The sequence below is a fragment of the Cavia porcellus genome, unplaced genomic scaffold (genome assembly GCF_034190915.1).
Source record: "Cavia porcellus strain 051 isolate PalLab524CR breed Dunkin Hartley unplaced genomic scaffold, mCavPor4.1 scaffold_6, whole genome shotgun sequence".
NCBI classification, from domain to species: Eukaryota; Metazoa; Chordata; class Mammalia; order Rodentia; family Caviidae; genus Cavia; species Cavia porcellus.
Window position 1 is genome coordinate 97,649,197 of NW_026947489.1, and position 15,865 is coordinate 97,665,061.

At 43.4% G+C, this 15,865-nt stretch overlaps 1 protein-coding gene and 1 pseudogene across 18 annotated transcripts in view; both read left to right on the forward strand.

The window, feature by feature from the left end:
* Positions 1-15,865, forward strand: part of Plekha7 (pleckstrin homology domain containing A7) — a 211,709-nt gene that overhangs the window by 77,641 nt on the left and 118,203 nt on the right. Inside the window, exon 1 of one of the 18 annotated variants that reach the window (XM_023563289.2) lies at positions 2,988-3,574. The exons of the other annotated variants lie outside the window; for them this stretch is intronic. Coding sequence (XP_023419057.2) covers positions 3,492-3,574 — 83 coding nt within the window. The 5' untranslated portion in view covers positions 2,988-3,491. Of the gene's footprint in view, positions 1-2,987; positions 3,575-15,865 lie in introns of those variants that run through there. 18 annotated transcript variants of the gene reach the window in all.
* Positions 1-15,865, forward strand: part of LOC134476578 (ferritin heavy chain-like) — an 86,813-nt pseudogene that overhangs the window by 38,371 nt on the left and 32,577 nt on the right.

Below are 15,865 nucleotides of genomic sequence, written 5' to 3' on the forward strand. Positions count from 1 at the left end.
GCTAAATCCCCAGCCCTCTTTTTTGTTTGTGTGTTTGTTTGTTTGTTTTGAGACAGGGTCTCACTATGTAGTTCACACTGGCCTTGAACTCACTGTAATCCTCCTGAGTGCTGGGATTACAGCGTGTGCCACCACACCTGGGGTCTTTCTGTTTTAATATTAAGGTTTTATAGTTTTAGTATAGGTTAATAGATTTTCTTGTGAAGATGACATGCTATAGTGAGAACATTCTTTGCTTCAGGGAACAGGCAGTGAGTCAGTCACTCCACAGAAGGTGCATACTGATCCTCTGCCACTTTTAACCCAAACATGATGCACCCAAATGGGATCTTTTGTTTTATTGTGCAGTAACTATTTTATATGTATCATTTTAAAAGTTGTATGTATTCCTTTGTAAGGACATCTCATAATTTAACCATTCTTTTGTTACATGTATGTCATTTGCCATTGTTCGTTGTTACGAAATGATGAAATGAACATCCTTTTGGATAAATCTTCATGCCCACTCAAAATTATGTCTTTGGATAAATACTTAAATGCAGAATTGATAGTTCATAGGATGCAAGGTTTTGTGTGTGTGTGTGTGATGTTGAGGGTTGAACCTGTGGTAAGCAGGTGCTCTACTATGTAGTGGGCTACATTCTAGCCCTTTTAAAAATATTCTTTGAGACAGAGTCTTGCTGAGTAGCCCAAACTGAGTTTGTGATCTTCTTGCCTCAGCCTCCCTAATAGCTGGGATGCACTGCCCATACCCAGTGTGAGCATTAAAAATGCCTTCTAATTCATATTGCCAAATTATCTCCAGAAACACTGTATGCTTCCTTTTAAAGTATCTGTTGTTGCTGGGCATGGTGGTGCATGTGTATAATACCAGCACTTGGGAGCTTGAAACAGTAGGATCATTGAATTTGAGGCCGTCCTGGGTCACATAGAGAGTTCAAGGTCAGCCTGAATTACAAAGTGAGATCCTGTCTCCAAAACAAAACGAAAAAACTTAAAAACTTGTCTATTGTGTATTACTAAAAATTATCATTACCAAAAAAAAGTTTCACAACATGCCTTTTTTTGTGTGTATATGTGTGGGGATGACCCAGGACTTCTGTTCCATTGCCTGGGCAGTTTGTCCAGGAAAGAATAAACATGAAAGCTATGTGCTGGTAGCTAGTTTCCTATGGAAAGGTAAGACAGGTAACAGTGGTGACCTTGGAGATTGTTTCTTTATTCTTGCCTGCAAGCTATCTTCCATTGTTTTTTGATACTGGGAATCAAAGTCAAGAGCTTCCACTTGCCAGGCAGGTGCTTGTGCCATTGAGCTCTATCCCCAAATTCAGCATCATTAAAGACAGCACATTACTTAATACTTAAGGGTATATCTAGTTTAAAAAGGCATATTCTAGCTGGACATGGTAGTGCACATCTGTAATCCCAGCACTCAGGAGTCAGAGGCAGGAAGATTGCCATGAGTTCAAGCCACTCTCAGCGACATATTGATTTTAAGGTCAGTCTCGACTACATAGCAAGACGCTGTCTCAAGAAAACAACAAAACCCCAAAATCATATTCAGTATATTTAGAAAATAATTGGCTGTCTTATAGAACTATAGAATGGGGTGTGGTAGCACATGACTGTAATTGTAGCACTCAGAAGGCTGAGACAGGAAAGTTTTGAGTTTGAGCCCCTTCTGAGCAATTTAGCAAGATGCCTATCTCAAGATAAAAATATTAAAAAAGAGCAGGGGATGTAGCTCAGTGTGTAGACCCTGGGTTCAATCCCCAGGGTCCCACCACCACTACAAACAAAACAAAACAACAACAACAACAACAAAACCTACAAAATGGGAAAGATATTTGTGTGTTTATCCAAATGGTGATATGAGTTCACAGATATCTGGAGAACCACTGCCCTAATGCAACCCATCAATTTATATATGCATCTGTGTATTTAGGTCTTTTTGAGACAAGATCTTGCTATGCAGTTCAGGCTGGCCTTGAGCTCATTGTATAGACCAGGCTGCCCTTAAACTCACAGCAATCCTCCTGCCTCAGCCTCCCATGTGCTGGAATTACAAGTGTGTACCATTGTATCCAGCTCTGTCATTTTAGACAGAACTCTGAAAGCAGGGAGTGGAAGGAATTTCTGTAGTGCCACAAAGCAAACTGATGATGGAATTGGAACCAAAGTGAAGGTTCTTGCTTCCCTGCTTAGTGTGCTTCACTGGGGTGAGACAGCTAAGAGGTAAGAAGACACAGGGTTTCTGGACATATAGCCAGGGTGTCTTTTAGAGCCTGTGAGCTGCCCAGTGTCCTTCCAGGACCAAAACCCAGGTGTCCTTGGCATGGCCACCTGCTTATACTTAATCACCTCCACCTGTGAGTGGGAGTGTGACATTTATACTTCAGTCAGCAGTGTCTTTGCTTGAACTTGCTCCATCCATCACATACCTTAGCAGCTCAAGTGTCATTTCCCAGACTGCTAAGACAGTTTAGGCTTCTGGCACAGTCTTCCAGTTAAGTGTTGTGATTGCTTTGGTCTGCATTTAGCATATCTCTCCCTCCATTGCAGGGGTTGTGAATGCAGAACTTTCTCATCTGTCTGTTTTGCTTGGCACATACTGCGCCTTATTTATGTTTGAACATTTGAATATTTGGATGGATGCTAATGAATAATTAGAAGTGTGTATGTGGGCTGCTGGGCGTTGCTGCTTTTGATTGCCTGTAGAATTTGGAGAGCAGTCCCTTATTGCCAAGGGCATTGAAAGAAAGCGGCTTAGTTGAGGCGACTGGTGTGAAGAAACGCTAGAAGGTATGGTCAGCATCGCTGAATGACAGATAGCAGCCTCCCGGGTTGTGGGATCAGCATCCACATCCAGTCAAGTGGTCTTTACTGACTTGTCAGAAGCAGCCTCAGCAATTTAGTAGTTTGTTTGTTTGTTTCTTTCTTTCTAAAAGGGCCCTACTTGTATTTCTCTGGGGAAGAGAATTCAAGGTCAAGGTTCTTGGAAGGCTCCTTGGGGGCTGAGGGCACCAAACCTGGTCACCTGCAGCCTGGTCCTCACCTTAGAGGCATATTTGCGGCAAGGGCTCTTAGGTCTCCTGGTGGCTGGCTGGGCGCCAGAGTGGCGCTGCTCCGAGGCCCTGGGTCCAGCTGCCTCTGCTGGCTTTCCTCCCCTCCTCCACCCCTCAGCTGCCTGCCGCCTGCCGCCTGCCGCCTGCGGCATCCTCTGGAAGGAAAGGAGTGTGCTTTGCCAGGACGTGCTGTCCTGGGCTAGCGGCATCGCTCGTGGCACGCTCTGGACTGCCTAGGGTCCCCTGTCTGGCGCTGCGCCACGTACTTGGGTCAGCGCTGATGTCAAATGGGTGTGGGCTCTTCGGGAAGGGCCCCGCGCGGACGCGGAGGGCAAGCGATGCGCTGCGCGCCTGTGGAGGCCCCGGCACACTCTGTCACCCGGCGCTGCTGACCAGTTACACAAACCAGGTTCGCCGAGCGGGCGCATGGAGCCACGGCGCTACTGGCCGGGGGACCCGTGCCCCTCAGGCTTAGGGAACTGGCAGGAACCGCCTAGGGGGGCCTGCAGGTGTGTGCACGCGCCATAACTTTGGGGTCTGCGAGCGGGAGGACCGGCAGGACGCAGGGCTCACCGGCTGAGGATGTTAGTGCTTTGTGTGTCTGGGTGCGGTGTGACCAGAGGCGGTTCGCTGGGGCTGAACATTAGAATGGGAGCCGCAGTTAGCCCTGGAGTTTCCGCGAGAGAATTCATTGAGCCGGCGCCTGGCTTCAGGTTACTACCAGGGAAGGGCGCCGAGGGAGCTGCCTTGTTGTTTTAAGAATCAGGTCTCCAAGTGCAGCCTGCGTTCATGGTAACAGTGCGGTTTACCAGAATTGGCTGTGGTTGGGGACCCAAGGCCCCAGAGGCGCGTGGGCTGCGGTAGCAGTGGGTGGGAGTCAGGAGGTGGGTATAGGCAACCTCGCTGCTGCGTGTCCGTCTTGGTGTTCCGGGTGCCTGCTCACCTCTTGCTTACTGTGCCTCTCCACTCACATTTGGAAGAGCCGCCAAGGAGGAGGTAAGGGGTCAGCTTCTTGTCTTTGACAGCTCTCATTTCAGACACACCTTCCTGGAGGAATGCAGAGGCTTTGTTCCAGGCATCTGTCTGTGGGCATGGGGCTGGGGCCACATACCATTACTCATCTTTTATGGCAGTGCCAGGCAAGCCCCTAGGTAGGCAAGTTAATTATTACTGTGTCTAGGCTGGAGAGAGAATCTGGAAATGAGATTGGTAGGTTGCATGTCCCACCCCTTTCTCCTCTGCTAAGGCTTAAACCCAAGGTTTCCTGGCTATTCAAGTGTTGCCCTACCCCCATCGAGATTGCTGTGGAAGGGAACCCCCTTTCTCTGTTGATAGGACAGCCCAGGCTAAGTGAGAAAGGCAGAAAGGAAGCATCCCTCAATTTTCATCCTCTTTGAAACAGTCTGTACCTTCCTGTCTTTGACTTCTGGAACCAGCCTCACTTCCATCCCTGTCTTAGGGCAGCTTCCTGATGAAGCTTTCAGACCAGATGTGTGAGAACTGAGTCCTATGATGGCAGAGTCACGTTTTGAAAAAAAGCTACTCTGTGCCAGCTCCCGTGCCCAGAGACATTCACACACACTCCACAGGTGTTGTGGGATGTATTTCCAGGCTGTGGTCTGTGAGACTGAGCTTTGGCAGAGAGAACACCTGCCCTCTCTCCCAGAGTCTCCAGCAGAGGGGAAATAAGAGGTCCCAGCAGGGAATTGTGAAAGCCTAGTGAAGCTTCTCCTTCAGGCAGTTTCTGTTCTGCCTTCTCTGGACTGGGGGTGAATGTTGCTACCCGGAAGGACTAGAGGTGCTCTAGTCCTAGAGTCTGTGTGCTAGAGTCCTTCTGGGTGGATACTGAAGGATGGAAGTAGGAGGGCCTAGGCTTAAAAGGAGGGTGTGGGAAGACCTGGCTCTGGGGGTGAGTGGGGGCTGTTTGAAAGCAGCTTCGGGAGAGATGGCAAACAGACTTCCTGGTAGCATTGTGCAAGTGTGATGGGAAGACAAGCATACCTTCAAAGTTCACAGTCTTGGGAGCACAAGGGGTGTGGGATGTGGCAAGGAGTGGGCTTCTGGGAGGCCAGGTGTAGGGAGGGGGCATTTAGCTGAGTTTGGGCTGTGCATGTGGTGAGAGGTGGGCTGGCATAGGCTCCTGTCTCCTGCATATCTCTCACCCCAGTTTTCTGTCCGCTCATTCTGATCCCCTGGGCAACTGAGGAATTGATGGTACCTGCTTCTCCACCTGGGTTTATGGTATATGCACTCAGGGTGCCCTCTTCTCAACACACAGGGAGGTTCTGACTTTTAGAGCGATGTCTTCTCTAGCCATGCCCTGAGCTGCTGGTATTCTGTGTGTTGAGGGTTTGGAGGTGGCCCTGATTAGGAACAAGCTATTTTCTATTATGTGAAATCTTTCTAAGCCTGCCATATAAAATCTGCTTATCTTCTAGTCTAGTGGCCATGGCTGAAAATTCATTGAGGTTAGCCACTGCCTGGGAGAGCTACCTGAGGTGATTCTATAAAGGTACGAGTAGTAGTGACCCTTGGATGTTGTAAGTGGAGCAAGAGGGTAGTGATCGGAGAATCTGTGGGATTATGGAATAAGGACTCAATGTCACTATGAGTTGTGGGATCAGACTAAGTAGGATGGTTGGAATTCTCCTATGTGTCTTGCGCCTAGTGTTTGCCTTGAATGGCTCAGGCTGGTATGAGTTCAGTATTAGCTAAAGCCTCTCTATTGGTCCCAGCAGCTTGGGAAAAGGACAGTTTGACTGTGCCAGCTTGTCCATCTGACTTCCCCCCTGAATGGGTTGAATGCCCTCTCTGACAAACGGAAAAGGAGACTAGTATTCCAGGCTTATGCTTCATGAGTATGCAAGAAGAAGGTGGAGAGAATAAAGGATTAAAGGAAGGAAGCAGATAGTGTGTGGCATTTTCTCTGCAGACTAGATTCAAACTCTTGTCTAGGCTACTTACTAGCTTTGTGTCCTTGGGCCTCTTTGCCTTTTTAATAGGGATAAGGATACTTTTGTCTTTCCCTTCTACCCTCTAGGCTAATTGTGAGGATTATATCAAATGTTTATAAAGGGTTTAACACAGAACTTACTAATTGACAACTACAGGGGCTTTGGATCATTAGCTGAGGTAGTGATTTTATTAGGTAGGAAACAAGAATGACAGAACTGTCATTCTGTGGTGCCATGAGAGAGCATACCCAGGCTCCTAGTGTCATGTGTGGCAACTGCCCTGGAAGAGTTTGATATTCACATCAAACCTGGTTTCTAGCCACTTACGTTCAAAGAGCCCTGGGGGCCTGTGGCTTGCTGACTGCCAGTGTGTGGCACCACTGAAAGGGGAAGGTGGCATTCTCAAACTCCTGCAGCCAAGATTATGGCATGTTAGTCCTAAGATCCACCAGGCTCCTGTCATTTTTAGTTGCATGACTGGGCAAGTCCTTTACCTGCTTCACAAGTTATTCTTGTGATCAAGTGGGGTAATGTGTGCAAATGATAATGTGGCATTACAGAGTATTGACAGCTTACTAGGTACTAGATACTGTTCTGAGTACTTTTGTGTGTTGTCTCATTGGGCTCTCACAACAATTTATGATGCAGGTAATTATTGTCCATACTTTATTGATGAAAAAATAGAAGTTAAGAATTACTGCTTTTATTGTTGGATAGCTGACCTTCTGTTGGAAGTCATGCATCTGAGGGCCTTTGGTCTCTCATAAAGTTTCTAAAGTATGTTTGCCCCTTTCTTCCATTGATCTATCGTGATGTTCTAAGTCATTCTGGATAAGTTTGAAAACTAGAAAAAAAGTGGGTTTTACTGGTCAACTTGTTCTCTTAAGCCCTTATTCTGCTCTGCCATCTGTACACTACGTGGAGTTTATGGGCACAGTGTTGTTATAGCTGTGACCTTTGAATGGCTTTTTCTTGGCATATAAACATCTTGCGCTCACTTTGCCTAGTGGTACCTTTTCAGACTGAGGTTGCCAGTATGAGTTGACCTTAGGCAGGGGGAATGTTCCTTCTAGAGCCAAACCTTAGACTCAGAGTAGTTTTCAACCATCTCTGTCTTTGATGCTCTGGTTAACTGTTTCACCTCCTTCTGCTGCATATGATCTGCCAGTGTGCAACTAAGGTCTGAAGTTTCTAATGTGTTAAAAAAATTTTTTTAAAGGAAGAAACAAAATACTCAGTGAAAATAAGGGCTCACAGCCTGCCGGTATTTCATACATGGGTGGTGTTTGTTAACAGAGACTTATGATCACAGCCCCAAACTGGTTCCCTACCACCTGATGATGTCATCAGAGCAGATGTAACCCTCTCATTTTACAGGAGAGTGGAGTGACTTGCCTGAGGTCAGGTAGCCAGATAGGAATTGTCAGAGGTGGCCTCCAGGTCTCTGACTTTCTGAGTAAGAGGCAGGCAGTTTTATTTATCCTTATAATAATTTTAGTAATTTTTCCCTTGGGTATATGTTGTGGAAAATTTTAACTACCACTAAAGAAGATAGAAGGGGAGAATTGTGGATCAAGCACCAAAGGCAATCAGTGTTTACATGATAAATTTCTAAAAAAATTCTTTAAAGGTAATAAAGATATTTGTTTTTGTCTCGGAGGATTTGTTTGGTATTAATACATCTCTGGGCATATCTGGTTTTATGACTTTGGAGCTGGCACTCTTCCTATATGCTGTGTTTCCCTACAAATTCAGATCAAGCTCTATTTTATGTGAGGCACAGTGCTGGGTACTGTGAGAAAGAAAGGTGAGGCAGATGTATCTTTTAAAATTACGGAGAGGTAAATGTGTGCACCTTTATGTACATATCCAGCTCTATTCCAAGTGCTTCATACAAGTTATTGTGAAGAAGTATTGCCCATTTTGTAATTGTAGAAATGTAAAAGGTTAAATGCTGTGCTGAAACTGATATAATTACCAGCTGTTATCCAAGTTTAGGTTATCCTTTTTTAAAACCAAATATCTTGTCTTATATAAATTGCTGACTTAGAATATGCTAGGAAAGGGACGTATAATCAGGGTATTTTGAGACAGAAGCAATTATGGCATTTGATTTTCTCTTTTATTCTTTCGTTTGTCTGTCTCATTAAAATAAATAATTCTATAGTTAACTCTGAGTATCTGTGAGTTTTTTACCCATGGAATCACCTAATTATATATTGAAAATATTTAGGAAAAAAACTCTTCCTCTGTACTGAATGCCTACAGATTATTCTCTCTCTCTCTCTCTCTCTCTCTCTCTCTCTCTCTCTCTCTCTCTCTCTCTCTGTCTCTCTCTCTTTTTGAGACAGGATCTCACTATGCAGTTCAGGCTGGCCTTGAGCTCACTTTGTAGCCCAGGCTAGTCTCAAACTCGCAACGATCCCCCTGCCTCAGCCTCCCGAGTGCTAGGATTACAGGCGTGAGCCAACACACCTGCTTAGATTGTTTTCTTATTATCCCCTAAATAGTGTTTTATAATAACTGTTAAGCATTTACTTTATAGTATGTGTTTTACATATAGAGATGTTTAAAAGTATTCAGAAGACTGAGTGAAGGTTTTATATAAGTTATACAAGTACTAGGCCCTTTCTTATAAAGGAATTGAGCATTTGGAGATTTTGGTCACTGAGAAAGACCTGGAACCAATCCTTCAAAAATACTAAAGGCTAACTTCTATACTGAGTGGTACTCATGTCTTGTTTCTTTATTTGCTTGTTTTGGTACTGGGGATTGAATTCAGAGCCTTTGCACTGAGCTATAGTCTCAACACTTTTTGGTTTTTATTTTGAGATAGAGTCTTGCTAAATTGCCAAGGCTAGCCTCAAATCTGTAATGCTCTTGCCTGGTCCTCGAGAGTCACTAGCATTATAAGCATGCCCTAACATTTACAGCTCCTTGTTTTGCTTTTTTTTATACTTTTAATTAAGATTCCTTACTTGGATTCTTGTGCTTAGTAATCTCACAATAATGAAATTAGAGGAAAGCTCTGTGTAAACCATCATCTTGATTTTCTTATTGAGGGAAACTGAGTCTTGGGAGAAGAAGTGACCTTGGCATATAGCATACTTTTTTAATTCAGTCTGGACCAGAACTCAAGCTTTTTTACACCAGTTTTTCAAGGTGTGAAATGATAAGGAGTAATAGTGGTGAATTTTAAAATTATAATAGTTTTAAAATTATCACAGCAGAGTTATTGTTATCTAGGATGTGACTAGAGTCAGTGTGATCTATTTAAGGCAAAAAAGTAAAAGCCCAATTTAGATAAGGTTGAGATTATGTGGGAGATATATGGTTAACATTTAAAACAAATTGCACTGTCCTAGTTCAGGCCCTGCTTGTCTCCTTCAGTTACCCCTTACTTTTTTTTTTTTTTTTTCTTTTGGTCGTTTTGAGACATGTTCTTACTATGCAGTTCAAGCTGACCTTGAGCTCACTTTGTAGCCCAGGCTGGTCTGGAACTCCCAAAGATCCTCCTGCCTCAGCCTCCCAAGAGCTGGGATTACAGGTCTGTACCACCACGCCCAGCAAATTACTCCTTATTGTCAGCCACTTGTGGTATTCCACTAGGTTTGTGGTCTGGGGACCCTACTGTTTCTTTCCTTTGAGGCCTGATTTCTTTTGGGATCTGTCGTTTTTCTTGTTTAGGTACCAGCTTCAAGTATAAATAAATGTGACTGGGTTGCTAGGTCATCACCATAGCCTGCTAATTTAAGGTTTGAGTTTGATAGAATTTCAAAGAATGTGTGGTATTTATCTAATCTGAGTCATGTTGTTAAGTGATAGAATCTTTGTCCTGCTGCCATTTGACTTCTGATGCCATGTGGATTGTGAACTTCAAGAAGAAGGAGATTGCCTGTCAATCTCCCTAGCAGGACAATTACAGGATGATTTTTGGGATTCAGTCATCTATTTTTACTTTCAAAATTTGAAAAAAGCAACTTTCAGAATTTGGAGAATCCTGAAGCACTGATGTAGAGGTCAAGGTGTGGGCTGTTTCCAAGTCAGCTGAAGAAACCCAGAGCTACAGTTTATACACAGAGAAATAAATAGCTTTCAGGCCCTCCTTTGGGAGATTTTGGCCAGAACATGGGGTCTAAGCTTTGGGTCTTCCTAAATCGGCCAAGAAAGTTCTTCTCAGTGGTTTAGGACCACATGAGGGATAGAGTCACTTTGAGCTTGCAGAATTTTTTTTTAATTGGTACCAGCGATCAAACTCACAACCACGCACTTGTAAGACAGGTGCTTATACTGCTAAGCTAAATCCCCAGCCCAATACAGTCACTATGTATCTGCTGTGCACTAGCTGCTTTGACAGTGGCACAGGCCAAATGATAGTCCCCAATGGAGTACAGGTTCTAGTTATTATGTTATCTTAGTGATAAAAAGAGACTTTCAGATGTGATGAAACAAAGGAATCTAAGGGTTGAGAGGAAGTAAAAAGGATTAAGATTCAGTATGTACATGAGCCAACTCTCCATGATACATTTGTATTCATTATATATTACAAAGATATATGTATGTATGTTCTGGGGATCAAACTCACAACCTTGCACTTGCCAGGCAGGTGCTATGTCACTGATCTATATCCCTGGCTCCTATACAAATAATTTTAGAAGATATGATTAAGGGAAAGGAAGATGTGATTAAGGGAAAGGTGTTAGGCTGGGAGGTTATTATAGATTATCTGGGTGGGCAGAGTAGTCAGAAGAGCCTGTATAAGAGAGGGAAGAGAAGATAATGTGCCAAAGGTAGCAGAGATAAAAGGATTTGAGGCATTGTGGTCAAGGAACGTGGAAAAGGCAGGGAATGAGTTTTGCCCTAAGCCAGTGATGGAGAACCCATAACATGTATGTTATTTGTTCTTCTTTAAAAACAAAAAGATGAGCTGTTGTTTTCCCCCTAAAACTTCACTATTCAGGTTTAGTTGCAGTGTTGGCACTTTGTAATAATTAAGTGGGTTTGGGGTTTCAGTTTGGGCGCTCTAACAGGTTTGCCTTCATTGCCCCAGGCCTTGAGGTGGAATCTAGCTCTCTGATGCTTTGATTTTAGGCCAATGAAACTTAATTGTGGACTTCAGCCTGTAGAACCATATGACAATTCTGTGTGTGTATGAATGTGTGTATTTCAGTTCCAGCCTCTTTTATATAGTACCTTTATTTTTATTTTTTAATTTTTGGTACCAGGGATTGAACTCACGACTATGCATTTGTAAGGCAGACACTTAGGCTGCTGAGCTAAATCCTCAGACCCCTATGTGGTACCTTTAAATGTATTTTTATTCACAGACAATGTATTGGCTGGTTTATGAGGAAAAAAATTTATTCCTATTCATTGTAAAATTTATATTTCTTATTATATTTTTCTTGAGGCATGTATATCTAATTTATTCAGTTTAAATGCTCTATAGTAGCTATACAAGTATATCAAACTATGTTTATCAATTTCTCTATTCATAGACACCCAGATTACTTCGTTTCACCACTTCAAATAAGCTTGTTTGACACTTATGATAAAATCCTTTCTTCTCTCCTTGTCCTCCATGTTTTGAGTACTTGTTTTACTTCTACATTGCAGACTCATTTCTCCCATGACATTTAACACAATTTTCAACAAATGTATTCTTTTTATTTTATTTATTTATTGTTGGTGGTACTGGAGATTGAATTTAGGGCCTTCACTATACCTCTATCCTTATTTGTATTTTATTTTTAGGTAGTCCACGTTGGGCACAAACTTGTGATCCTCTTGCATCAGCCTCCCAGAAACAAGGAATACAGGCATGCAGCCACTATGTTGGGTCCTTATTGTTCATGTATTTATTGTACTTGTTTACTTTTAAAAATAGCTACTCCAGTACATTGTAATGTTTAAATCAGTAAATTTGTGGTGATTTACTACAATAGGAAACTTAATATAGATAGTAAGTATAAGACAATAAATATAGCCCTGCCCCTACCTTTAAGTGACTCTTAGTCTATTGAGGAAGCACATGGCCAATTTGATAATAGAGGTAAGGCCTCAATAGGGCTATAAATCTAGGATTCTGTGGGACCTAATCCAGGATTTCCCCCCACCCCCATAGATTTATAGTGCTGGGATACATCAGAGAACAGATTTTCTTTTTAAATTATTTCCCTTGCTTTTTTTTTTTTTTTTTCCTCTTGCAAATGTTTTTTGCTTATTACTTTAGAATATTTGGGAAAATACCCAACAAGAAGAAAAGAGAATCATTTACTTTCATACTGAGAGTAATATTTTGGTGTAATGCCATCCATTCTTTCTTGAAATGCACATACACATGCATACATTTTTGGTAGAATACACAGTTTAATATGTCTTATTTATATACATTTCTAGACTGCTGCATGCTCCTTAAAACATTTTTTTGTCACATAAAAGTCTGTGGTCTACATATGCCATAATTTTCTTCGTCAGTCCCTGTTTAATAGACAGATAGTTGCCTCTTTTTTCCTAAAATACATAAACATATTTGACTATTTTTAGGTTCTAAAAATAGAAATTTCTAGGTCAAAGGATAAGCACATTTGAAAGTACATGTAGTGGATTGTTCGATTTACTTTACATTTAAAAAGCACACAGGTTGTGATGCTGTAGGTGGCTGCAACAGCCTAGGCCAGGCTCCTGCTCTGGTCATTGTACTCAGAAGGCCACTGCCTGGCTACTTGCTTGCTTCCTGGCAGACAGTACAATCAGCCTCTTGTGGTTCCCAGTGAAATTTAAGTAATGGATCTGTTTGTCCAGCGCTTCCCTGTCTGTCAGGAAGTTCGGCTGTCAATCTAACCTAAATCTTCTTAGCTGTATTTTAAATGCTCACTCACTGCTGGTTTCCCTCAGTGAAGTGGAGCAGAACAGAGGTGCACGCTACATTCAAGCAGCCCTGCTCAGGCCCCCAGGCTTATGTTACCCTGGAGGAAGCTTGAGAGTGTCTGGCTACTGCTGTCACATCTGGGAGGGCAGGGCCCGCATCGAGTTGCCACTTGTAACTCCAGCTAGGGTTTCTGAAACCTGGAGTGCCCATGCCAGGGAGGCCAGCATCATGACCTCTCCTGTGCCCCGGGGGCTGCAGAAGTTGTGGGGCAATTAGCATTCAGAGTGTGCTCTCCCATTGACGTTGCTGGTCTGTCAGATTCATTTTCTGGGGGGGAAAAAGTGGCTGGAGCAGGAATTAATTGTTTCATTTCTAAGCACATTGGCCAAGTGGTAAATGTGCTTAGAGGGAGGATGGCTGGGCAAGGAGGGGTGCTCGAGTGTATCCTGATAATAGGACAGCCAGTTGTCTGTGTGGGAAGGAAGGATCCCACCCAGGGGCACCCACGTGGCCTTGGCTCTAAGCAGCAGCTACACATTTTGCTGGAGTAGCCTGGGCCACCTTTCTTAGCTAGTGTCCTTTGTTGGGCGCTGACAGCTTTATTACTGGGCAATAGGATGTTAATTTGGAAGAGAATTGAAGTGAATATAGTTGCAACTTCATGGGCAGCTAGCGGCCCCTTGTGCCCCTTGCTTAGTCATTTTCAAGCTGGCTGGCAGTACCCCAGCAGGGTAGAGTGAGTGAGTCTCACAGGAAGGAGACTAGGGACTGAGTCCTTGCAGCACCTATAGGAGTATCAGCCTGAGCAAGAAACACACAAGAGGTAGAGCCCAGAGTCCCCTGAGGCCTGTCCCAAGCAGCCAACCTCCTCCAGCTCCTTGCTGTCCCCTCGTCCCTCCATGTTGGAGGGAAAGGAGGGCACTGGGGGATCTTGCCTTGATGGTCTCTGGCTCCCTCAGAGACCATCTTAAGATAAGGTGCCTTGTTTCTTACTTTGCTGTTTTCTCCTTTAGTACTTGGCATAGTGTAGTCAGTGGTGGCCTCAAATGAAACCAGCATTTAAGAGGTTTCATGCACTCAATAAAGAAATAATTCTTTACTATTGTGCTGCCATTTAAAACGTGCCAAATTGCCCTTCCTCTTGCTGAAGAGAAGAGTACCTTGCCTTTTATCAGTAACCCACATTCCCTTTGGTGCTAAATGTCACTGGTATTTGTGACTTTCCAAGTTGGAATTTATGGTCCCCACTGCAAAGCCTTAGCCCATTGTATGCCCCATTGCTGGCTGCATTTTTATCCCTTAAACAGTTTTTAAGAATACTGATGTCTGGGATCCAGTGCCAAGAGATTCTGATTTATTTGATCTGGATTGGGGCGCTCCTATCATTTAAAAAACATTTCACAGTGATTCTAATGTTCAGCAATTCTCCCTGAAAAAGGATTTAAATATATCTGCCCTATCCTATCAGGAGTTTCCTTTATGGGAAGGTAGGCATGAGAAGCCTGTGATACCTGAGCAGAAGGTTGCTTCATATCCTTTTGGGAAGCAGAAAGGGTTAAAATAACAAATGAGAGCATTGCATCCAGCCTTTCGTGAGCAGGATTGGCTTGATGGGAATCCTTTATAGAGGGATCTTACAGAATATGCTCTGGCTATGTTACTTTGCCTGTAATTAAATGTGGACAGGATGAGGGTGTTTTAGTTACAGTTAAAGATAAAAAGAAAGAGCAGGATGTGAGCCTGTAATATTTAATTCACTTTTTTCTTGAACATTTGGAGCCTGATGGGAGAGTTAGGAACAAGACTGTGAACAGCAGAAAGTGACTTTTCAGTTTGTGCGGTAGAGGACATATAGGTCAAAGTATCCAGTGTCTGCAGTGCACATTCAAGCTTGCATGAGTCTCTGTATCCTTCCATTCTGGGGTCCCCGAGGAGGCCTCTCTTCTTCTAGTTTCCTCTTGGATATTGTAGACATCTTCCCAGAGGAATTAATGAGCAACCAAATTGGTGCTATCAGTGAATGCCTTCCTTTGCCAGATGTGCTTAGGTTTGCCAGTGGGTTCCTTTTTCTGATTTGATGGTGGTTGTGCTCCTATTTGGGTAGTGCATTTGACTTGATCTTCTCAGTCTAGTACCTTTCCCCAGCCACTTCTAGATGTTGTGGTTGAGGCTCTGCTCAATTGAGTGACCTCTCAAGTTGAAGGTTGCTTTTAGATTTGCAGCTGCTCTCCCTCTCTGTTGGATAGGGTGGAGCTCCCTTGAGAGAACCCTTGTCATTTTCTCACCTGTGAAGCGGTTTGTGGGAGAACGTCTAGGATGCTGCTGATTGAGTCCTTCCCCAGACTTGCAAATCCTGCTTAGAAAAAACTACACATATTATTTTGAATCTTTTCTTGACATTTCAAACTATAATTTGCTAAGCACCTATAGCAGATCCTGCAAGGTGCTTGTTAAAAATGTGGAATCATGGAATGGAACATAGAAGTTTATATTTTAGCAAGAATCCTAGACTATTATCAGGTACAGAATTTTGCCCCTCTTTTATAGTAGGGAAAATGTGACAGAGTGGTTATCATGTCCTGGCTAGCTCGAACCATCAGTGGTACATGCATGATTCTCCCCTTGGGCAGCTTGAACCACTGTGATAGAAGTGGTATAGTCATGTATGGGACAGTCATGCATTTATCACCAGTGGTTCAAGCCAGCCAGCAGCAAGTGACACAGTTTTACAGCCTATCATGAACATGTTAAATGACTTGTTCAGGACTTACAGTGAATCTGAGCTGAAGTCAAACCTGAAGCCAAGTGCCTGATACTAATGCTACCTCATACTTTGTTCTTTGCAAGACACAACCCGTCTTCCTGCTGTAGTGTGGTAAAATGAGGACTCCATCTCTCCTTTGAACCAGATTATTCCTTGTTGCAGGAATCCTGTACATTGTAGGATGCTTGGCATCATCTCTAGTTTCTACAAC